This window comes from Acanthochromis polyacanthus, chromosome 9 (genome assembly GCF_021347895.1).
Source record: "Acanthochromis polyacanthus isolate Apoly-LR-REF ecotype Palm Island chromosome 9, KAUST_Apoly_ChrSc, whole genome shotgun sequence".
Lineage (NCBI taxonomy): Eukaryota > Metazoa > Chordata > Actinopteri > Pomacentridae > Acanthochromis > Acanthochromis polyacanthus.
In genome coordinates, this window is record NC_067121.1 from 5,097,905 (window position 1) to 5,122,316 (window position 24,412).

A 24,412-nucleotide genomic window follows, 5' to 3' on the forward strand; every position below is an offset into this window, starting at 1 on the left:
CATGTTTTTTTACTGTGTAGTTGTTTGGAGTTTATTTGTGGTCGTTCTGCAAGTTTTTATCTGTCATTTTTGTTTTCTTTGCAGTTAGTTTTTGTTACTTTTTGGTAGATTTTAATTAGATTTTAGCTACATTTGGTACTTGTTTTTTAATTTTTTTTAACAGTGACTTTTTCAATATTCGTCTTTTTATGAACTTCTGCTGCAGAAATGATGCTGCATAAACACATTTCTTTAATAGTAGTGTTTTATTTTGTATTTCTTTGCTGTTTCAATGTGCAACAAGTGTGGAAACCTGGTAAGAAGCAAAGAGAAGCACATGTGAAAGCTGGATCAAGTGAGAGTTGAAGCTGAGTCTAATCTGACGCTGTTGTGCTGACGGAGAAAAACCGGCTTCAATCCGCTCAGTCAGCCGCCTCACGTGAAGTCTGTCTGCCTGTCTGTCTGTCTGTCTGTCTGTCTGTCTGTCTGTCTGCCTGTCTGCCTGTCTGTCTGACTGTCTGCCTGTCTGTCTGACTGTCTGCCTGTCTGTCCGCCTGTTTGTCTGTCTGTCTGTCTGTCTGAATGAATGTCTGTTTGCCTGTCTGTCTGTCTGGATGCTGTGATGAGTGAGGAGGTGGGAGGGTCAGAGTTCACAGCGGAGTCGCCTGATTGGCCGATGCAGGGCTGTGACGGACAGCAGGTGCTCCCATATAGAGCCTCGGTGAGCGTGGACCGTCTCCTCCTGCGGTTCAGCATCACTCCATCTGCAGCTCAGGTGAGTCAGAAACACAGAAAAATCCACCTCAACCTGCAAAACACTGCACCACAATCAGGAAAATACATGCATTTATAAAAACTAGATGAAAGATGCTCAAAATGTTCACTTTGTTTGAGGAAAATGTGATTTTCAGGACTCAAAACAGAGAAACTGAATATCCAAACTGCTTTTTGCTGGTGATAGGTCATTCTGGAAAGCTTAAATCAAAGTGACTTAGCAATATTTATTGGTTTTTGGGCTTCAATAACAAACAAATACAATCAAAAACAAAGAAATGTGTCATTTAGGCTAAGAAAATAAGATTCAGTCATCATATTGTGAGTTAAACTGTCGTTCTGAGCTTTTTTCTTACCGCCACCAAGGAAAACTAAAGATAAATGTCACTGTTTGGCAGCTCTAAACACCACAGCGGTACAGAATCACTGTTTTATTCTCTTTCTTGATGGTAAATTCTTGCTTTTTAGTGCAGTCCTGCTCACTTTGTCCAGACGAGACGAGGCGAAGCAGCTTTTAACAGGATTAAGAAGCTCAGCAGAGTTAAATCTGTTCATCAGTTTACTCAGCAAGAAGAAACTGTTTATCTCAGACAGCAACAAATACAAAGTCCTCGGTCATTTATTATTAATTTAACCTTCATTTTACCAGCCAAGGCATTAAGAACAAACTTGTTTTATTATGTTGTCCTGATGAAAACCCTGATATTAGAAACTTGAGATGAACACAGCCTTCGTTAATGTTCAGTTTTTATGTTCTTCTGTGTCTCTTTTTGCTTTTGTTCAGTTTTGGGGGACTTTTTTTTAATCTGTTCATGTTTTTGTTTAATTTTTTAATTCTAATTTTGTATCATTTTGTGTTTACTTTAACTTTTTATGGTCATTTTGTGTCTGTCTTTGTGATGGTTTTGCGGATTTTTGTCTCTTTGTTGTCCGCTCCTCTTAATGGTCATTTAGAAGTTTTTAGACTGACTTTGTGTTCATTTTATTATTATTTTTTGCCTTTCTGAATCTCTTAGTAGTGGTCGTGAGTTTCTTTGTGGTCGTTTTGTGTCCATTCATGGTTGATTTGACTCATTTTCTGGTTATTTTACATTGATTTTTGGGATTCTTTTATTTCTTTGAGATTGTTTTCCATCTGTTTATGCTTCATTTGAACTTTTTTCGGTAATTTCACATCTTTTTGTGGTTACTTTGAGTTTTTAGAGTCATTCTGTGCCTCTTTTTGAGTATTTTGAGCTCCTTTAGTGGTCATTGTTTTTGTGGTTGTGTTTAGTTTTTTTAGTCTCTTTGTGTCTCTCTCTGACCATTCAGGATCCATTCATGGTTGCTTTAATTCATTTTGTGGACATTTTGTGTTGCTTTCTGTTTGTGTTTGTTGCACTTAGGTCATTTTGAGCTGTTGTTTCTTTTTGGAGACTTTGTCTCTTTGTAGTAGTTTTGCATTAAAAAATACTTATTTTTTGATCATTTGAGTTTCTTTGTTTTACATTTTTCTTTGCCATGTTTACATTTTCTGGGAGCCAGTTTGTGTAACTTTTCTGTCTCCTAGAGGTTATTGTGAGTGTTTCTTTGTGGTTATTTTGAGTTTGTGGTCCTTTAGCGCCCCTCTGTGGTCATGTTGCATCTATTTTTCACTATTTATTTCAGATCGTTCAGCATCATTGTGTTGCTTCACTTCTTTGTGGTAATATTGTTTCTTTGTCTGGTCATTTTTAGTTTTTTTGTGGTAGTTTCCATTTTATTTCTTCTTTACTATTATGTTTCTCTTTGTGGTAATTTTTCTATGCTTTATTTCGAGTCTACTATTTGGCGCCTCTCTGTGGTCATTTTGCATCATCATTTAAATTACTTTGAGTTTCTTGGGATCGTTTCGCTTTTGTTTGTGCTATTGTTACACCTGTTTGTTCTTTTGTTTCTCTGTTCGGTCATTTTGTGTTTTCATGGTCAAGTGAAGTTCTTTTTGGTTGTTTTTAGATCGAATCAAGTCCTGGACTGTTTTGTCTTTCTTAGACATATAGATAGTTTGGCTTTCACTCTGTACTTAAACTGGAATTTTAAAAAAATCCACATTTGTAATACAGAATTAAAAGTAAGAATTTTATTTATATTTAAATTTTTTTAATTTAACTTCTGTCAGTAGAGGGCGCCAAAGCACGACCAACGACCACTAATGAAAATTGGCGGTTTGAAACAAATCAGAAACAGGTAAAAATGCAAATTTAGATCATTTCTTTTGCTATTGGTTCACTTTCAGGTGTGTTTTAGTGATTTTAAAGGTGTGTATTCTCTGACTGAGGTGACTGAAAGCGTTTGCGGTCCAAAACGATCATTTAATTTCAAATTAATTAGATGCTAAACAGAGTTAGCCTACGTTTTCAACACAGCAGCGCTGTGCATGTGCAGCAGTGGAGCGTTTAGATGGAAATATCTGAAAAATATCAAATGTTCAAACTCACAGTTACAACTGAAGTTCTTCTGTTGGAGTTTTCATCACAGCTTTTGCATAATTTCTCATAAATCCACTGTAGGCAACAGATATCTACATATCAGAGCTGAAGTTTTTATTTCCTGTGTCCATTAGCGTGTTTTCAGTTAATCTAAATGAGAAAGTTTCCTCCAAAAGTCACAAATGACTCAACTGAAGTTCACTTAATTTCAATGAACAGTATGTCATCGTGTAAAAATGCAGCACACTATATAACATATGGGAAATGTAGGAAACTGTAGCGTCAAACTGGCAAACCCAACATATAACGAGATGATGGATCATATAGGTTGGTAGTGAAATTCCTAAAGGTCAAACTCCTGAACAAAAGAAAAAAAAGGATTTGTATATTAGGTAAAGTAAACATGAACACAGTGGATATTTTTTAGCTTAGAGAAGTCAAAGCAGCTTCTTTTCTCCTTTTATTATGCCCATTGTTGTCTCACTGTGGTTTTACCTTCTAATTGAATAAAACTGTAGCTGACTTCACTGCATGATGGTCGTCTGTTTCTTCTGTTTGTGGTGAGTTTTTCAGAAGGTGTCAGAGAATCTGGATTTTATTGATGCAGAGCAGCAGCTTTGTTAATATTTAGTTTGTTTCAGTCACTAGTTCTTGCTTGTTGCATTTTCTGAGTAGAAACAGAAAAATATGTGAATGGCAGCAGCTTTGTGGTGAAGTCAGCTGTAATAAAGTAAATGTGAGCACAGAGAGCAGGAGGGAAGCTAACGTGGATATAAAATACCTTCAGTGTGTTTTCTCTTCAGGTATTTGTGCTGCTGTGGTTTCTCACTTTACAAACCATGTTTTTGTTCTGTGATAATGTGTTTTACAGAAGGATTGTCAAGCTTTGGAGTTTCAGAAATGTTCAAATTTAACTAAGTTAGACTCTGCTGCTGTTATTTTGTTAAACCAAAAGTGGTGCAACATTTATGCTGTGATACTGAGGGAGAATCACCAAGAAATGTGGAGTAAAAATATTGATGTTGTTGCATTTTCAGTGATTTTCTGTCAGACTGTTCATCATTTCATCTTGTTTTAGTGTCTTTTGTGAGTGTTTCTCACAGGCTAAGCGCCTTTTTTATCCCAAAGATATTTAGTTTTACTGTCAAAAGGGAGGAAAGAAACCAGAAAATATTCACAATGTGAAGCCGCAGGCACAGAATTTAGATGCAATAATTGTTGCAGTTGTTATATGTACACAGACATGGGACTGTACACTTTAATGTGGTTTTGTTTGATAAAATAATAAAGTGCAAATGTATTTTTATGCTAATATAAAGTATCTGCATGTACAGGGGGTCCTCAGATTCATTCCTACGGATCGACATAAGTCGATTTTCAGTCAGACCTCCAACAAACATGTAAACAAAGCCGTTACGTGCATCACAATGTCGATTAGTTCTTTGAAAGATTCATGAATACCAACGACTTTCATACATGTATGAGTAATTTTTCAAGAAGATGTGTTTTCCTTGCTTTCCCACCCCTCCCTCTTCTCCCATCCCTCCCCGTTGCCCTCCTCTGTCCCTCTCAACCCCCCCGGCCAGCAGGCAGATGGGTCCCCCCTATATAGAGCCGGGTTCTGCTCGAGGTTTCTTCCCCGTTAAAAGGGTGTTTTTCCTTGCCACTGTCTCCTTTGGGCTTGCTCTGGGGGTCAGGCATATGGGTTCTGTAAAGCGTCTTGAGATGATTTGACTGTAATTGACGCTATATAAATAAAATTGAATTGAATTGAATAGAATAATATGTTGCGCTGTTATTACGACTTGATCTAACATTGTAATGTTCGTTGGTGTTTCTCCCTGTTCCGAGGGTTTTATTGTATCTGATTTCACTTCCATGGAGACAGCTTTCTTTTTCTTCCAACATCATAAGAGTCTGACTTGTGCTTGGGACCCATAACAAAGGGCAGAAAGTTAGTGAATGCAGCACAATCCAAGGTCGCGTACAACCAGAGAATGTAAACAAAGCTGTCTTCCTACAAAACGCTGTAGGTCGAGGACGTCGTAAACCGAGGATCTTCCGTACAGACTGTTGGCTGGTTGTGATCCAGGGAGCTTAGAGTCAGTTCATTAAGCTGGACTCTACTTTTATTATTTGCTGTTATAAAGGTGTGAATCTGATGTATTTAAGTGAAAATATGAAAAGGTTTTCATATTGCTGGTGATGAATGATCAATCACTGGTACATGTAATTCTATCATTCTGGCCCAAGTCTACACTCAGAAACACACTTTCTGGACTATATGCCACTACTTTATTCTCACGCTTTAAACCCTTAGGCTTATACAATGATGTGGCTAATAAACAGATTTTTACGGGCGAGTTTTATGCCCTCGGTCTTTTTAGCCTCGTCACATCAGAATGAAATCACCGAACAGGTCACAGTGGACCAATGAGACTGTTCGAATTAAATCAAACGCACTCACACTAAATTGTTCAGATCAGTCATTTTGCGCTTCATACACAAACCCTCATCATGGAAAACACACAAAGAAATGCATATGATGCAGCTTTTAAGTTAAAGACAGTCGATCTGCCTGTCAAAGAAGGAATTAGAGTCGCTGCACGTTAGCTTAGCATCAGTGAATCCATGGTGAGATGTTGGAGTCATCAGCATGAAGAACTGACTCACTGCGTGTTACTGCGTGTTACTGTTCGGAAAAAAAGGCACTTATGTAATTAGAAGTTTTAAAAAAATCTTTCTTTGTAAATATCTCATGTTACAACGTGGACACCTGCGGCTTATAGTGAGGTGCGGCTTATATGTGTACAAACTTTTTTCTTTTTAAATTCAGTGGGTGTGGCTTAAATTAGGGTGCGCTCAATAGTCCGGAAATTACAGTAATTAGAGTCAGATAACATTAGTTTTTCTCCCTGATAATCTGCTGTGTGTCTCTGAAAAGGCTCATTTCTGTCTTTTTCCTTTTTATTCTCCTCTCAGGGCCCTCAGTCTGCTTCAACATGAGTCCAAAAAATGTGATTTTCAAGAAGATCTGCAAGGACAAGTCGGTGAGTAAAGCACAAAACCAGAAACACCTTCTGACTGTACATTCAGATGTGACTCCTGTTTTTGTTATAAGTGTTTGTTTCCATCAATGCATTATGCTATTGTATAAATATGTAAATGTGTGGAATTTACTCTGTTTACTGTTTGCATGTTAGACTGTATGTGTACACTAATTACTAAGTTTTAAGTAAAATGTAATTTGAAAAAGGCTGCATATCCTCAACTTAAAAGAATTGTCCGATTGATAAATTCAGAGTTTGAATGCAGAGGCTGAACTTCAATTTAGGACTTTAAAGATCAGCAGTTAAAGCTAAAAGTTTGTCTGACACAAGATATTACAGAAGTTTATTCAACTTTACTGAGAAAGAAAATGAACATCAAGGAATCCTTTGGCTGCCTCAGAATAAACCTGATGATTTAACCAGTTATTTAAAAGCAGGTGCTATTTTTAAGGAGAAGGAGCAACTAACATGTTGTAAATGTGACCAGTAATCTGTCAACATTTGCACTGGAGCCTCCCAGGTAGATAAAATCACCCGTATTTAGCTAAATCTGACATTGGAACGCCTTATTTCACATTTTTCTTTGCCATGTTGGGTCTCACACCTGTCTGAACTGCTAGTGAGGCACGTGAGGCCTTCAGGGAACATTGGTAAATTCTAACTTCTACTGATAAATGGCATGTGAAGCGTTGTGCAGGCATAGTGTGTAAAGAAATGATGACTGCATGTGCAAACTGAGAGTAAAATGTATAATTTGTGTTCAAAGTGTGGTTAAATTATTTTCCGTCAGTTTAAAGAGTCCTGGTGACATCAGACAAAGTGATTAGTCTGTGTTTGAGTTCAGCTTTCAGTCTTGCTTCGTTCAATTCTATAAAGTAGTTTGTGTGACTGATCCTCAGAGGGTCGACACAAAGTCAGCATCAGCTGGTTTTATTTTCTTTTCAGGTCGGAGTCTACATGGGGAAGAGAGACTTCGTCGACCGCGGTGACTCTGTGGATCCAGTGGGTGAGTTTTGAAACCAGATGTGGAAGAAACGCTCTTTACTTTAGTAAAAGTACTGATACAGTAATGTAACTATACTCCATTACAGCATGAAAAAATCCTACCAGAGTAAAAGTACGCAGCGGAAAGATGTAGTAGAAGTCCTGGTTTGGCTCCTCTGAGAGATATTTAATGGTATAAGACATGATTAGATGAATACTAGTGAGGCATAAGTATGTCAGCTGCTGCAGTTTAAACTACTTTAAATCTGCTTTTATATACATTTAATCTGTATTTCTATGTGGGGAAAACACAACATTCAGGCACAACTCAAAATTTAAGAAATATATGTATCTAATATTGATGTAATTATGTTGTAGATTCACTGGTTGTTTGAGCTCATGATTTATATTTTGAGAGTAAAAAGAAATGATGCAATGCTTTGTGGTTTTGCAGAGGGAATAAAACACTTGAATTCCTAATATTCAGGCGGACATATCCCCTGAAGATGAACTAATGCTTCCCTGTTCCATTTGTCTTGCCTCTTTGCTGATCCCAGGTTCTAGTTCCTTATTTTCTTTTAAAATGTGCGATTTGCTGATTTTTTTCTGATGTCTGTGATCCAAAAATTGACTCTAATCTTTGTCTCAGTTTAGTTTTTCTTTGTAATTTCATGAAGTCAAAGTTAAAAATGGAAACGTGACTGTAGGATTCCTCCTGGAAAAATGTCTTTGGCACACACCAGTTAATCATAAATAGAAAGCATGAATTAAATCAATCCTCATTCATGGACTCGTAAATGTCTTTAATGTAGCCGCAAGGGGACACAAGCCAGTGCCTTATTGTGCCGGTCCCAAGCCCGGATAAATACAGAGGGTTGCGTCAGGAAGGGCATCCGATGTAAAACTTTGACCAAATCAAACATGCGAATCAAATGTATGACTTCCATACCGGATCGGTCGAGGCCCGGGTTAACAACGACCGCCATCGGTGCTGTCCACCTACAGGGTGCCGGTGGAAAATGGACTGTTGGTCGAAGAAGGAGGGGAGGAAGGTGTGTTTGTAGGAAGAGAGAGAAGAGGAACACCAAGAGTCTAGGACTGAGAGTAGGGACTTTGAATGTTGGAACTATGACAGGAACAGACTTCAATGGACATGTTGGTGCAGGAAACAGAGCGGACATGTCCAGAGGAGAGAGAGTGAATATATTGGTAGAAGGATGCTGAGTTTCCCACTGCCAGGCAGGAGGCCTAGAGGAAGACCAAAGAGGAGGTTTATGGATGTGGTTAAAGAGGACATGAAGGTAGTTGGTGTGAGAGAAGAGGATGCAACAGACAGGGTTAGATGGAGGCAATTGATTCGCTGTGGCGACCCCTGAAGGGAAAAGTTGAAAGGAAAAGAAGAGGACTCTGAAATGTATTTGTAATGTGAAGCTCCCTAAAAACAACTAATTGTCCTTCATAGGAGCTGTTTTGTGCCATAGAACATCTTTAAAGTATCCTGTTCAGTTAGAATGTAAACAGGCAGTGTTTAGTCATTTTTGTTTCTCCTCTAGATGGCGTTATCCTCGTTGATCCTGAAGCTCTGCAGGGCAGAAAAGGTCAGTCAATGATTCACTTCAGCTCATACATTAATTTTGTTTACCTGTTTCATTTGAAGCTGAATATTTTCATATTTTATACTAGAAAATCCAGCTTTACTTCCCTTTAAGGTTGGAGTTATTATTTTTCTTCTCACTTTGATATTTCATGGCTGCTCCAGCACCAAACTACACACTCCTCATGTTTGTTTTTTTATTTGACATGTGTTTAACCAAAACTCACCTTAAAATGAATCAGTGAGCCATTTAACAGAAAACTGCACAGTAGTAGTTTGCTGATCAAGTTGAGTCTTTTTTTTGAAGCTTCTCAGAACAGAAAACCTGTTTGGATTTGTGACTGTTGATTGACCAAGAGAAAGCATCGACTTTTGCTTTGTCAGTTTCTTTGGTTACACATTCTGTCATTTTATGCACAATTAATGACAGATTTATTAGTATGAAAGTAATTTTGGGCAGGAGTTTGGATCATAGTGTTTGTTGCCTACACTCATGTAAAATGCTAAACAATGGAGAGGTTTAAACTGAAAGCAAATATTCAGGAAATGACACCTGAAGCTGCATCGACCATGAACATCATTAAAAAGGCCTCTAAAACACAGACAGAGATGTTTAAACCTGGATTTATTTTCTGAACGGTCTGCTCTGCCCTCCAGTGTTCGTCACCTTGTCCTGCACCTTCCGCTACGGCAGAGACGACATGGATGTGATGGGAATCGCCTTCCGCAGAGAGCTCTACCTGTCCACCCGCCAGGTGTACCCGCCGCTGCAGGACCGCGAGAAAGGCATCCACACCAAGATCCAGGCCAGGCTGCTGCGAAAGCTGGGACACAACGCCTACCCGTTCTTCTTCGAGGTGAGGAGGAGTCAGAGAAGGACCGAAGGAGGCAGCTTTGAGAGCAGAATCCTTACACTGAGTAGGTCTGCTCACATTATTAGTTTAAAATAACTCTAAATGAACATTAACAGCACATTAAATCATTGTGACCTGGTTATATTAGAATAAAATGATCCTAACAGACTGGAAGCAGAACAGCTGCACATAAAGATATGATTCCTGAAAATATATTAGCTGATGATGCAGCACAAGAACAAGTTAGCCGCTGTTTCTAATGACCTGATGTGTTAGTTTAAACTCCAATTTTTGAACAAAATGCAGCCACACCGACGACTTCTTTGATATTAATGAGTTTGAAGTCGTCTCTGAGTAAATGTTAAAGCTGCTGTCCGGAGTTTGAATCGCAGCGTCTCCCAAAACACTGTTGGTCCCACCCTCCCTACCTCTGATTTCGCCCCTTTATTTGTGCACGCGCGCAGTACATGAGAGAAGTGCCCGGAGTGCTGCAGCATCTTGCCTGTTTTGCTGTTTTCCCCTCTTCTACATTTAGTACATTTAGTAAATAATAAAGGAATTATGTTAGAATGCTGTATTGAGTCTAACTTGTCCTAATACCAAAATAACATGAATCTGTTAGGACGAACGAGTAAAGTTTCAATATGTGATTACACTCGTGTATCCCTCTCGATGACGTTGTTTATCAAACTTAGTGCATTTACGCGTGTATATGTGTTACATTGTTTATTTATTTCTATCTAGAGTTCAGAATTGCATGACTCCTCTGACGAAGAGTATGTCCCAGACGCCCCAACATCTTCCTCCAGAGGTCGGGCATCTAAACGAAGCCGTCAGGCGGGCTATGGAGGCCGTGGTCGGGGAGCGACGCGAGCACCCCGAGCCAAAAAACGTCCTGCAGTCTCTTGGCCTGACAAGCCGTGGGATTGGTAACTTTTCTGGAAGTTGCTGATCCCTGATGCTCTCTCCTCCACAAGCAAAACAAATGTGCGCGCGGTTGCGTAGCGCGTAGCTCGCCCACCTCTGCATGGGCTTGCTTGCTGTGCGCGTAACCGTTGATTGACAGCATGACAAAGCTGAAGCTCGAACTTGATTGGTCGGCAGCGACCGGCGCTTTTTGGAATAACATGGGGGTCTATGAGAGGAAGGCGGAGCTCAGGAATAAATTTTCATATCGCGTTATACTAACTTTATATTATAGTATCGAACTAGACTAACACATTTAAGCTTTGTTAAAAAATGATACATAAATTGAAAACAAACGGAAACTCCGGACAGCAGCTTTAAATAAGGTTGGACCAATTCTTCTGTTCCTCCCGCTGTCAAAAATGATGGATTAATCCTGGAGGGCTGCAGATGTCCAGCTTTTCTCCTTATGGAAGTGTCACCAGAGACTGATGAGAGGTTGATCATTTCTTGGCACTAAAGAAAACACTGCTTATAAATAGTAGGATCAGGCACAGGAGCTAAACCTGTTTCAGTTCATTCCTGGGCAGATTTTTGTTATAATAAGCTTCTTTTGGAGCTCAGTTTTCTAGATTAAAATGACAGAATACATCAGAACAATCCAAACTGTGCTCTGAAAACCCTGCGGTGCTTTGCAGGTGTTTTATTCTGCTAAATTAGAGCTCTGAATGCTGCTGCTTTGCCTGAAATGATTGAAACATTTTTATCGTCTCAGTTTCCTGATAACCTGCCTTGCTCCGTGGCGCTCCAACCAGCACCCCGCGATGTCGGCAAGGTAAGATCCTGACAGACTAAAGGAACTGAAGCAAAACGTCACAGCGTGGTGACGCGTCTTCTCTGTTCTTGTGCAGCAATGTGCCGTGGAGTTTGAGATTAAGGCCTTCAGCGCCGAGAGCCAGGACGCTAAAGTACGCAAACGGTGAGTCTCAGCTGACCGGTCTGAAATACCACAGAACTACCTCCAGACTCTGTAAGTTTGGATTGTTTCTACGTCTGTTCTTGTGTCCAACAGGAGCTCTGTGACGCTGATGCTCAGGAAGGTCCAGTACGCTCCGGAGGGCGAAGGAACGGCGCCATCTGTTGAAACCACCAGGGAGTTTGTCATGTCGGACAAACCGCTGCATGTCAAGGCCAGTCTGGACAAAGAGGTGGGTCGCTTCATTTAACTCTTAGTTTGACAAAACACCACAGAGGAAATGTTCTTCTGCTTGTGTTTCTCATGCAGAAAGCATTCAGCAACCGTCAGTCAGGATAGAAGACTTTTAGAAGACAAACCACAGGATCTAAAATCTAAAATATCAGTGGATCAGATTCCTCACAGTTGGAGCAAGATGCTGTTACTGGTGCATTTAGACCTCCACCTCAAGTAAAAAAAAATAAAAATATATATATATATAAAAATAATAATAATAATAATCCAGAATGCTTCTGGTAAAGTTGTAATCTGCAGTTTTATCATGGTAGACTTTTTGTATCCTGTGATAAACATTGTTTAGTTCAAAGTTCAAACTTAGATTTGCCCTAGAGTTCAGAAGATTGAATTAAGATACTTTTTGACTACCTACCTTGCTTCCTGTTTTCAGATCTACTACCACGGTGAAACTATCAAAGTTCACGTCAACGTCACCAACAACTCCAGCAAAAACATCAAGAACATCGTCCTCTCTGGTAAACAGTCACTCGGCTGCTCAGACTGTTTATTGTAAGAACAGATGCTGTGCAGCATCCAACTGTCTGATCTCAGCTGCTTGTAAAGAAAGTAAATAATAGCTAGAACTGGTCTATGTTTGTTCTCACTGGGGTCTTTGTTCTTGTCTCTGGTCCCCTGCAGTCGACCAGGTCGCCACGGTGGTGTTGTATTCCAACGACAGCTACGTCAAATGTGTGGATATCGAGGATTCTGGGTAATAGTCAGCAGACACTACATCTGTCTTCCTGATTACAGTGACAAAAGTGGATTAGAGTTCCTTTAAAGCAAAAAAGAACAAATGTTCTGTCCTCAGAAACCAGGAAATATTCACGTTTAAGAAGCTGATATCAGATTAAATACTTGAGAAGATTATTGATGGATCCTTTTATCAGAACAGTTCACGGTTAATTTCATTGTTGATGACTGCTGACTGTTAATTGCTGCAGTTCTGCACCACATTTACAAAATAATGAAGTGATTATGACGTCTGGGGATCGTAGAAAACTGTTCAAAGTTTTTCTTTCAAAAACTCAACATTTTTTTAAGGTACGAAAGAAAATGTGAGCTGAAGCTGAACATAATAGATTAGAGAGTCGTTGCTAAAAGCATTGTGTGAATTAACAGTGAGAAAGAGGTCAGTTGTTCAGTGAAGCTTCAGCTCACCTGAGGTGCACCAGGAAACAGATATTAGATTTCATGTCACTGAGGCGAGACACACAATGAAAGACAAAAGATTCTCCAGCAAAAGAATGTCCTCCTGTCAAAGAACAGGACAGTCAGAGGAGGAACCGCTGGGAACACTGGTCCCTGTGGTCTCTGTGGTCCCTGTGGTCCCTGTGGTCCCTGTGGTCTCTGTGGTCTCTGTGGTCCCTGTGGTCCCTGTGGTCCCTGTGGTCTCTGTGGTCCCTGTGGTCCCTGTGGTCCCTGTGGTCTCTGTGGTCCCTGTGGTCCCTGTGGTCCCTGTGGTCCCTGTGGTCTCTGTGGTCCCTGTGGTCCCTGTGGTCCCTGTGGTCCCTGTGGTCCCTGTTGTTATGTTGCTCTCTTTAGTGTCCATATGCAACCCCGTTTTGCATTACACACAGAGCGACGGAGACACAAACTTGGCTGCTGACACTTACTCCTGAGTGCCATTCTTCTTTTATTTTAACAAAACGACCCAACTCAACAACTGTTGCCAACTAGAGGTATAAAGGGGTATGACACCTATTTATGTACATACATAACATCTCCTTCCCGCCAAGCTATGCGGTCAATACATTACCTGTTATTATTTTTTTTCATATAGTGAACCAACATCAATAGTGTTTTTCTTTAGAACTCAAAGATTACTCAGGAAAAATTCCTTTAAGCATTCTTACTGCTCTCTGTAACGTACTGGAGGTTTAGTAACTCTCACAGGATAGCGCCTTACAGTCTCTGTCACATAAGAATGTTCGTTGGGTGGTGTTTCAGCTGGTTGTTGTGTTTTAGGTGGAGCTGTTATCTCAGGAGCTTGATCAGTGTCCTCTTTGCTTTGCGATGCACTAATGTGAACATTGGTGAGACTTTCGCTTTGAGGAAACAACGCAGGGCTTACAGACATGTTCACTGCAGTCTGTTGTGACACTAACTCGGGGCGAGTTAGCATCTGATCGACATGACGTTTCCATACTCCTGGAGTTCCAACATTCACAGCGTACGACACTGGTCCAGTCCTCTCTATCACTACACCTTGTGTCCACTTATCCCCCCCCTTCCTATAATCACGGACCAGGACAGACTCTCCAACATCAAACTGTCTGTCCTCAGCGTGTTGTAGGCGGCGTCGCTGTTGAGCATCCTGTGACCGATGAACCGCCTCAACAACATTAGGCTTCAAAAAGTCCAATCGGGAACGCAGTTTGCGTCCGATAAACAACATCGCTGGCGTTTCCTTTGTTGTAGCGTGGGGGGTGTTGCGATATGTCAAAAGAAACTCGTCCAGCCGTTGTTGCACTGATGACGTCCCTCTGGAAGATTTTAATGCATGCTTGAACGTCTGCACAAAGCGTTCAGCTAATCCATTGGAGGCGGGATGATAGGGAGCTGAGCGAATGTGTTTGACTCCATTGGACTTCAGGAATGTGTCAAATTCTTCAGAACAGAACTGGGGTCCGTTGTCGCTGACAAGAACATGTGGAATACCATAGCGACTAAACAGACCTCTTAGCACTTGAATAGTCTTACTGGCTGTGGTACTGTCCATGATGTGTACCTCAGGCCATTTAGAATGTGCATCCACAGCAACCATATACATATGTCCTTCAAATGGACCAGCAAAGTCCACATGTATTCTCTCCCATGGGCTAGATGGCCACATCCATGGGTGTAATGGTGCTCGTCCAGGGTCTTTTTGCACACGCTGACATGTGTGGCAGGATTTTGCTTGAAGCTCGATTTCAGAGTCTATGCCAGGCCACCACACATAACTGCGAGCTAAACTCTTCATCCTTACTACACCTGGGTGGGCAGAGTGCAGTTCCTCCAGAACATGTGGGCGAAGCTTTGGTGGGACAATCACTCTGACACCCCACATGAGACATCCTTGTTGTATAGTGAGATCATTGCGGCGAAGGATGTAAGGTGACAGTTCTTCGCCTACATCTTTAGCTGCGAGGAAACGTCCAGTTGACACCATTTCCATGACTCGAGATAAAGTAGAGTCAGACTGGGTGCCACGCCTAATTTTAGTGTGACTGATGGGTACAGTATCCAACTGCGAAGTGTAGAACAGATCTACTGCCCCTGGTTTCTCAATAAGAACATGAGGGAGCGGCAGCCTGGACAAACCATCAGCATTGGCGTGTAACGTACCTTTCCTGTACTGAATGGTGTAGTTGTGCGCTGCCAGTAGAAGTGACCAACGCTGCATGCGAGCTGCAGCCATCGATGGTGTGCTTTTCACAGGACTCAAAATGGTTGTTAGCGGGCGATGGTCTGTGAGTAGAGTGAACTTATTACCATAAAGGTATTGATGAAACTTGCGTACTCCAAACACAATCGCTAACGCCTCTCTCTCAATCTGAGCGTAGTTTCTTTCTGCTTTACTGAGAGTTCGAGATGCATAAGCTATAGGCTTTTCTTCACCACCAGGCATGACATGTGACAGTACAGCACCGACTCCATAGGGTGAAGCATCACAAGCCAACCGTAGGGGGAGCTCTGGATTGTAATGTGTGAGTACCTCTTGAGATGTCAAGAGTGCCTTAGCTTTCTTGAACGATGACTCACGATCTGACGTCCACTGCCATTTCTTTGTCTTTATACCAGCAGTCATCATCAGTATGATTAGTTTTCCCGCACCTGCGACAACGTTCCCCTCTCTGGGCCAGCACGGCGTTTACTTTTAGGGAGTTGCTTAACTGCTGTACATCACGCGCTGCGATCTCTGCTGACACAGCAAACTCCATGGCTTTCTGAAACGTGAGGTCTCTCTCTGTTAAAAGACGCTTTTGAACCGTTTCACATTTTAATCCGCACACAAAACGGTCTCTGAGGGCGTCCTCCAAGTAAACCCCAAAGTCACAATGCTCCGAAAGTCTTTTAAGCACCGCGACATACTGCGCCACAGTTTCTCCTTCCACCTGATTACGTTTGTGGAACCGGAACCTTTCAGCTATAACCAGCGGCTTCGGGGCAAAATGGGCTTGAAGCGCTGCCACAATCTCCTCGTATCTCATATCACCCGGCTTCACAGGAGCTACCAAACTACGGAGTAGTCCATACGTCTTTGGCCCCATCACACTGAACAGCACGGACACCTTCTTAGCATCCCGGATGTCATTAGCCAACACGTAATGTTCAAAACGTTCGATGTACGTCGTCCACTGTTCACCGGACTCGTCAAAAACATCCATACGACCGATCACACCAGCCATTATGCGTCCGTCTTGGGTCACACTCACCGAAGATTCCGCTCCGTCTCCGGAAGGTGAGCTCATTCTCGCTAACACATTAGCTTAGGCGTAGCCACCATCACGTGGGTGTACGTCTCCGTCCAAACTTCACTAATGCCGGACTCTCTCTTGCACCGCCGAATGAGAAACAGGTTGAACTACACACCTCGTCGCCAATTTATGTTATGTTGCTCTCTTTAGTGTCCATATGCAACCCCGTTTTGCATTACACACAGAGCGACGGAGACACAAACTTGGCTGCTGACACTTACTCCTGAGTGCCATTCTTCTTTTATTTTAACAAAACGACCCAACTCAACAACTGTTGCCAACTAGAGGTATAAAGGGGTATGACACCTATTTATGTACATACATAACACCTGTGGTCTCTGTGGTCCCTGTGGTCCCTGTGGTCCCTGTGGTCTCTGTGGTCCCTGTGGTCCCTGTGGTCTCTGTGGTCCCTGTGGTCCCTGTGGTCCCTGTGGTCCCTGTGGTCCCTGTGGTCCCTGTAGTCCACTTCAGGCACTCGGTTTTAGAATCAACAAAATCTTAAAGGAACTCGGAGAAAATGTGCTTCTGGAGGAGAATCTCAAAGTATCTTCAGAGATCCTGTCGTCGTGTCAAAAATTCCTTCTCAAGTCATCAAATTTTGAGAACAGTTTCTGCACGACCTTCTCTGATTTCCCCTAATTTAGCACAGAATATGGATACTTATAACATGAAAAGTGACATTTTAGTGCGACCAAGATGAGAATAAAAACAGCCCTCATCCCACTTTCAGCAGGGTTTTTTGTTCATTAACATTTGAGGCTGTTTGAAGAAAAACATCTCAGGAACTAATGGAAATAATAACCTGAAATTCTCACTGTTATTTCCTATCATGTCATTAATTGTTTATTGTATGAAAAAATTAAGCTTTTCTATATTTTTGCGTTGCTCCTTAGGATGTGGAACTTAAAATATGCTAAACGGTAAATACAAGAGCTTAAAAATAGTTTTTTTTAATTTTTCACATCTTCATTGTTTTATAAAGGAACCAGTTTTCCTTTTTAGCTTAGTTTGTCTAAAATAAAGTTATTTCTGTTTCACAGAAAACACAGAATGTAATGTTTTGCTTTTAGTTTATGCACAGGGGCATAAAATCCATTTTCAGAGCTCAGTATTAATTTAATTTAAATTAAATTAGTTTTTGTGCTTTTCATTACGTGTTTTTATTCTCGTTTACCGATTATATGTTAAGCCTTACTTTCAGCTTGTGATTGGCTGTGAGGAAATGTGTAAAAATGTAGGGAACAGTCGTAGAAAATGAAAACAAACTAAAGCATATGTAAGTGCTGATTCTTCCATGTGTGGATGTTCAGATTTTTCACAGAAAAAACTCTGTGTGTGGACAACAACAACATTTTACATTTTAATGTGAGCACAGCTTCCTGTTTAAGTAGAAATAGTGACATAAGAAACACTGATATTGCACAGATTCTTTTTTCAGTTAATAAATTTATATTGCACTGAGTTTTAAATGTGCATAATATTCTTGCTGCACAGGCTGAATGTGCTGACATATCACCAGAGTTGAATCTGTCACTTTCTGGATGTTTCATTTATTGTGAACAGTGTTTTTTGTTAAGTCTGACAGCAGCAGGAAGGAAGCTACAGTCTTTAAAAAAAACCTCAAGTCTGCTGTAGCTCTTCATTTCTGCATTCTGTGTTGAATTTTCACTTAAACTCGTGTCTTCATGTCAGAGATTCGGTGTCTCCTGGAGCAACGCTGCAGAAAGTCTACAAGCTGCTGCCTGTGCTGGCCAACAACCGGGAGAGGAGGGGCATCGCTCTGGACGGCAAACTGAAGCACGAAGACACCAACCTGGCATCAACGAGCATGTGAGCTTCCACACGCAACCGACTGCAGCTACAGCGATCCAAACACCAGCTTTCCCACACCCTAAATCATCTGTTTCTTCTCTTTCAGTATCAGAGAAGGTGTGCTGAAGGAGGTGATGGGAATCATGGTTTCATACAGGGTCATGGTGAAGCTCATCGTTGGAGGGTCAGTCACTCCTCTGTTTTCAAACCAGCATAGTTTGTTCACATTTATCTGTAGCCCATGTCGTGTAAATCTGAGATACAGAAAACCATATGACTCAAATCACAACGTTCACACTGTAATCTGCATGTTTTCTGCATGGTGTGGTACTAATGGAATGTGGCTCTGAAAACGTTTTACCAAAACACCACCAGCACCAAAGGGCCTCAGACCTCAGGCTCCTTTGGGTGAAGGCAGTGAAAAGTTGACAGGCAGTGGAGGCTGTATAACTGCAGATTTTCCACTAGTTTGTGATTCTTCTTCTGCCTCACTTGGGCCACAGCGAGCAGGAATATCCTCAGATTAGTTTTGGTTTTGGCCGAACACCGAGCGATCGATTGGTTGGTCGATATGCTCTCATTGGATCAAACCCTCATTGGTCAGATGATTGCTGGTTTCACTTTCATGAGGAAGATACTGCTTCATCAGCAGACTGCCAGGATGAACAGAATACCTGTTTTCAAAACTTTGAACTGATCCGACCTAGCGGACACTCCCAGGTCTAACTGATTTAATGCCTAAACTTCACTTATTTTCCAAACAACCTGACCCTGTGTCTAAGTCTGTTTTTTGTATTTCGTTCAAATGTTTATGTTGCTGTTGCGTCTTGTTTGTGATCCGTGAAAAGTGCCAATGTGTGAGAATTTAGTTTATGTTCTGATTTTTGTGTTTGCTCCGCCATGCTAACAGGCTGATGGGATCCAGGTGGGTTCATGTCTTCTTTTTTCATTATTAGTAACTACTCTTCAGCTTAGAGTATGGATTTATTGTCTCATTACTTCTTAAAAATAATCGAAGGAACAAAACGACAGAATTTGATTTAACATTTTCTTAGAGGCAGAAAAATATGATGCTAAAAGGACAGTAGTACAAATTTGTCTGGATAGAAAACACACAAATATGTTTTAGTCTTTTAATTTATTGTTGATATTGGATGTATTTTATTCACTAACTTTATCTGTCTTCTATTGAATAATCTTGAGTTGTGTTGCAAGTTGTACTCATAAAACTTAAAGATATGTTGTAGTTTATGGATCTTCCTCCTCCACTCAGTGAATGAAAATCTGATCACAGTAAATCTCGTGTTGTTTGTCCAAAAAAGTTCATGGCATTAATTACAAAGGAAAGTTAAACTAAATACTCTTTAGTCTGCAGAAAGTATTAATCCTGAATTTGTGTTTTTTTTTCATATAGTATGCATGTAGTATTTCCTGTATATTCCAGTGTTTCCTGATAAAGACACAGAGAAATAAACATGCACGGTCGTTATAACTTTGCAAAAACATCAAAAGTAAAAGTAGCCCAAGACTCTTTGTACACGAGTTGTGTGTTAATTCATGAGACAGTGAGTGACACTGGATCTGGTTTGTGCTGCAGTGAGGTCGGCCTGGAAGTTCCCTTCAAACTGATGCATCCTAAACCTGATGCAGGTGAGAAAACGTACATTTCTGTGTTGTTTCTTTACGCAAAGCTGCTGCAGAAGGCTCTAAAGCATGTAAAATGACTGAACTGTACTTTGGTGTCTATAAATATGCTCTTACATCAATCTTCCTGCTTGTTTTCATCTTTCCCCCCCTTTATTGCTGCATTCAGTGAAGGAAAGGTAAATGTGCAAATCTTAGCATTTATTTAGACTTTTTAAACTGTCACAGAGGCATCGGTGTGTTGGAGTTGTGAATGAGCAAATTAGTGCATAAATGAATGAGAGTTTTCACTGAGGACAGGTAATAGACGGCAGATTTGTTGTGTTGATTGTGTGTAAATGTCCTCTAGTTGTTGCTGCTTTTGTTCAGTCCATGCAGTAATGGGATCGTGTTGCAGGATGCTTTATCGCTTTCATCAGCATTCATTCCTCTTCTGTTAGCTCCTGTTTTTATCCCCTGTGTCATCATCAGCGGTGTCAGCTTTCCTTTGTGTGGTTTTTGATATTCTGTCTCCTTGTCTTTTTCTGTTTAACACTTTGTAAGCTCTGCTGGGTAATTAGAGACAGCGCAAACAGGGAGATTTCAATGTTCGTGGCTCTCCTCTGCTCAGGTTTAAGGTCACATATGCAAAAAACAATGATTTTTATCGTGCGTTTTGGTTGTTATAAACGTGTAAAGTAGGAGCTATCAAAATATTAGAACATCCCCTAAGGTCCAACACAATGAGTTAGCCTCCCAGATTTACCAGCCAGTCAGAATTTGGCCCTGGTGCTACCTCACATGTAGCTATAAAATACTGCAATCTTGATGCTGATCTTGCTAGCCAACAGTGGTCCAGCTAACGCTCTGTATAGCTCCGCCCCCTCAGTGCTCCCAGGTGAACCAATCAGAATGAGCAGCTGCCTCACAGTCCACCAGGTTTATTTGCTTTCTACAACTAAACTGCTAAACTCTAAAATGTCTGAACTATGTATAAAACTCACCAAATGTTCTGCTGTTGGCTGTAGGAGTGAACACAAGAGTCTTTGTGCACGGATTCTAGACCAAAATGACTTGAAAATTGTTCAGAACAACTCAAAACTAGTCCAAGATTGATTGAAAATGTGTTCAAAATGCCTTGAAATTTTTCCATAATGACTCCAAACCTGTCCAAAAGAAAAAAAAACTACTCAAAATCAGTGTCAAATGACTAAACATTTGCCCAAAATGCAAGAGTCAACACAAAAGTCTTCATTCACTACATACCCACTGGATTGCTTTAACTACAATAGGAGAATCTTTAGCATGTTGTTGTGTGTTTATTGTGGCTAAAATTAGCTTTGTTGCCCACAGGTTAGAGTCCAGTGTTAGCTGTAACACTGAAGGACTTTCAGAGCTCTGTGGAAACTTAAATTTAAACCAATAAACAGGGCCTGGGTGGGTTACTGTGATTTCATGTTTGACCTAAACTCAGCTGCTGTTTCCATCTGTGAGCTTCTCTCCTGCTTTAATTCCCCATAAACCTGTTGTGTTTTCAGTCAGCAGAATGATGGTGACATAGTGACAGAAACGCATCCATTAAGACGACGTGTTAACCAGCAGTCACTTCTGAGTAATTTTCAAAAATACAGTTTACATAATGTTGTCTGACAAAGTCATCAAACACAGGAGGAGTTAAAAACAACAGCTGTGAGATATCTCCATGTTAAATGATCCTTAGAAAGAAAGATAAAATAAAGGAAGTCCTGCTCTGACCTGTCAATCACAGAAACAGAGAGCGTTTTCTTCCTGGAGGGGGCGGGGCCAGCAGAAACTCTTTGGTTTTTAGAGCGAATCAGCTCAGTTAGAACAGGACTGGAACTCAAAGAATTACCATTATGGTGAATAAAAAGCATCTTTGTGGTATTTTGAGCTGAAAAACTGAAACACTGTGGGGACCTGTGAAACTTTGATTAATTTGCTGAAACAATATGTGAGTTTCTACTTTGTGCAGAGATTTCCAGGGAAATACATGATGCTGTTTAATATACACTAAAATAATTCAGTGACGGTGCACAGTGGGACAAATATTAAATATAACATGGAAGTTAGCTAGGAAAACTAATGCTAAAATTCTTAAATATTTTGACAATTTGTAACTATTAAATAATCTTCTTGAAATGGTTTTAAAGTGGAAAGTCACTGCTCAGCTGAGGTTCACCTCAGTTTTCAGTGGCAGTACCTATGTTTGGTCTGTTTGGATGCTGTTAGTGTCAGGAAACTTTATGTTCACTTCCTCATAAAATTCCCTCTGCCTGCAGCTGAAGTTAAACACTAACAGTCCTCCTCTAATGCTGCTGTTTTAGTGAGGCGGAGGAGGAGATGGTGTTCCAGGAGTTCAAGCGCTCCTACCTGAAGGGGATGGTCGGCGATGATGAGGATGAGGAAGGCAACGTGTCGGGTGGAGACGACATGGCGCCCAAAGAGAAATAGAAGAGAGTCGGCCAGCGTGACGACAGCTGGAGCGGAGAATTCTGGGAGTTTGAGTCGCCTCAGAATGTGTTAGGAAAAGCTGAGAGTTCATCAAAGGACCATGCATGTCGTTAAGCATGTTTTAGAAACGTTCAGGTGTGTTTCTGCAGACTAGTTTTTAAACTCTTTTATAAGCTTCCGTTTGCCCTCAAGTCCTGAGAAGAAATGTCAGGCTGTTGAACGGCTTCCGTCACCAGCTAGTCTCTCCATAGTGGCACATTTTCACTTTAAACTTCTGCCGCTTTAGCGCCTTAAATGGAGAGTTTTGAAAATGTTGGCGTTCTGGTTTTAGTTTGAAGACTTCAGAGTTGGATTTCAATTTGGATTAACAGAAACAGTCAGTCACAACGTTTATTCCCTGATTCTGCTTTGATGTGACCATTTTCCAAACGAGAACAAAGACGTCAGTCCCGACTACCAGCAGTCAGTTCAACATGGAAAATGAATTACAGACGTTACTGACTTTGAAGTCTCTGCTTACAGATGAGAATATTTCTGACACGCTGCTAAAACCGGTCAACTCGACAGATTGTTTGACTTTAAATTAAAAACCTATTAGTGTGGATGGAGGCTCTTGGTTTACTGGTCTTCATACAGTCTTTTATTTAATTTTATGTAACCAGAAAAGAATGTGAGATTAAGAATCTCTTGTAGAACAGCCACAGGCAAACCGCTTACAAACAGAAAACAGCTTAAAAAAGATGAGCAGTATCATAAGATAACAGAAATCCCAGTGATGATGAACAACCAGGGCCAGTTTCAGTCGCTGATAAGTACGTCTGAATACGTCTAAAGATGCTTTGAGTTCATTCAGTGAGATGAGCTCTTTAAGATTCAGGCAGTTTTGCAGCAGTTTTCCTCGATTCAGTAAAGCTCTGAAATAGGATCAAACCCAACAGCTTCTTGTACTTTTTGGCTGAAACAGATCCGTAGATATGAAGGAAGCAGACTAAGGACAGCTGCACGGATAAGAACATGCCACTGACTGAGTTTGGAGATGGACAGGACACAATCTAACTCCAGCACATAGCACACAGAGGTAAGAGATGTAAGGTTTGCAATAAACCTCAGAGCTCCTGTACATGACTTGACCACCATCCAGCTGAGGCATTTTGGTTTCAAGATACGGTATAGACAAGACTTGATTCTTAAGCACAATTCTAATTTTGCAGCAGAAAGCTGCATAATCCTGCAGCCATAGTGGTGATTCTCACAATGAGATGCTTTCATTCTATTTCATTTGACTCTGAAAGTTCGTATAATCGTTTTAACGATGAAAATTTTATCATCGGCGCTTGTATGAAAATTTACATGCAAGTCAAAACGTATAACTGTAATTAATACACCGTTGACATGTAGACGTGCTGACATTACGGAAGAACAACAACTTGATTCTAGTAGTGTGCTGGGATCAGACCTGAGATTGAACCTAACATCCGTTTAAAGAAAACTTGTGGGAAGACATAAAATGATTTCCTTACAGGAGGAGAAATCTGAAACAGGAGTAAAAACAAAACAAATGTGACAATATGAGAACTTCTGACTCACATCTGTTTGACATGCAGAACCACAGACATGGTCCTTGAATTCAAAGTATCTGCTAGCATTACTTAAGGATAATCATTTAGTGCTTTTGTATTTTTAGTGACACAAGTAACGGCTGACTCTTGTATGTTCAGATCTAAAGTAACTTAAACAGCGTCCGACCATTTTCTGTAAACAGAGCATGAGTGGGTTCTGTTTTAGTGGTGTTTACATCAGTTTGGACCTGTGATTGTGAAAGGGCTTCTGAATTTAACCGCTGCTGCTGCTCTGATGACATCTATTGTAGATTCATTTTATGTGTATTTGGCATTTAAAGGAGTTGTGTTGCTCTGTGCGACTGTGCAGTTTGAACTCTGTGGCAATAAAAGCTGATTGATACGTTCTTGAAGTTGTTGCTTTTTCAATTCTAGTTGATGTGTCAGTTGTGTCAGTCTCCCCTTCCTTCTCCTGTAGCTGTCCAAAAAACCCATTTGTATTTCTCAGTGTTTCACCTAGTTTGATTATTTTGTCGTGCCAGCTTCTCACTTTACTGGTTTTCTTGGCTGTCATAAGCCATTTTGACCAGATAGAGATTCAAAAGAAGCAGATATTGTGGCCTGACTGAGATGTTGAACGTCT

The 24,412-nt window shown here is 40.7% G+C and overlaps 1 protein-coding gene across 2 annotated transcripts; it reads left to right on the forward strand.

Moving 5' to 3' along the window:
- The first annotated feature begins 728 nt into the window (after nucleotides 1-728).
- On the forward strand, nucleotides 729-24,182 carry saga (S-antigen; retina and pineal gland (arrestin) a). Of its 2 annotated transcripts, XM_051953184.1 has the most exons (15): nucleotides 729-754; nucleotides 6,183-6,250; nucleotides 7,196-7,256; nucleotides 8,788-8,832; nucleotides 9,486-9,685; nucleotides 11,364-11,423; nucleotides 11,500-11,567; nucleotides 11,661-11,796; nucleotides 12,232-12,316; nucleotides 12,480-12,552; nucleotides 17,996-18,133; nucleotides 18,222-18,299; nucleotides 19,713-19,765; nucleotides 21,507-21,517; nucleotides 22,088-24,182. In XM_051953184.1, exons 2-15 carry the CDS (start codon nucleotides 6,203-6,205, stop codon nucleotides 22,208-22,210), a joined length of 1,179 nt encoding a protein of 392 aa, XP_051809144.1. In that variant the 5' UTR covers nucleotides 729-754; nucleotides 6,183-6,202; the 3' UTR covers nucleotides 22,211-24,182. The 2 variants fall into 2 exon arrangements, 1 of the variants encoding a protein (XP_051809144.1); XR_007944191.1 differs by lacking the exon at nucleotides 21,507-21,517 and having other exon boundaries at nucleotides 18,222-19,765; nucleotides 22,084-24,182.
- The last annotated feature ends 230 nt before the right edge of the window (nucleotides 24,183-24,412 follow it).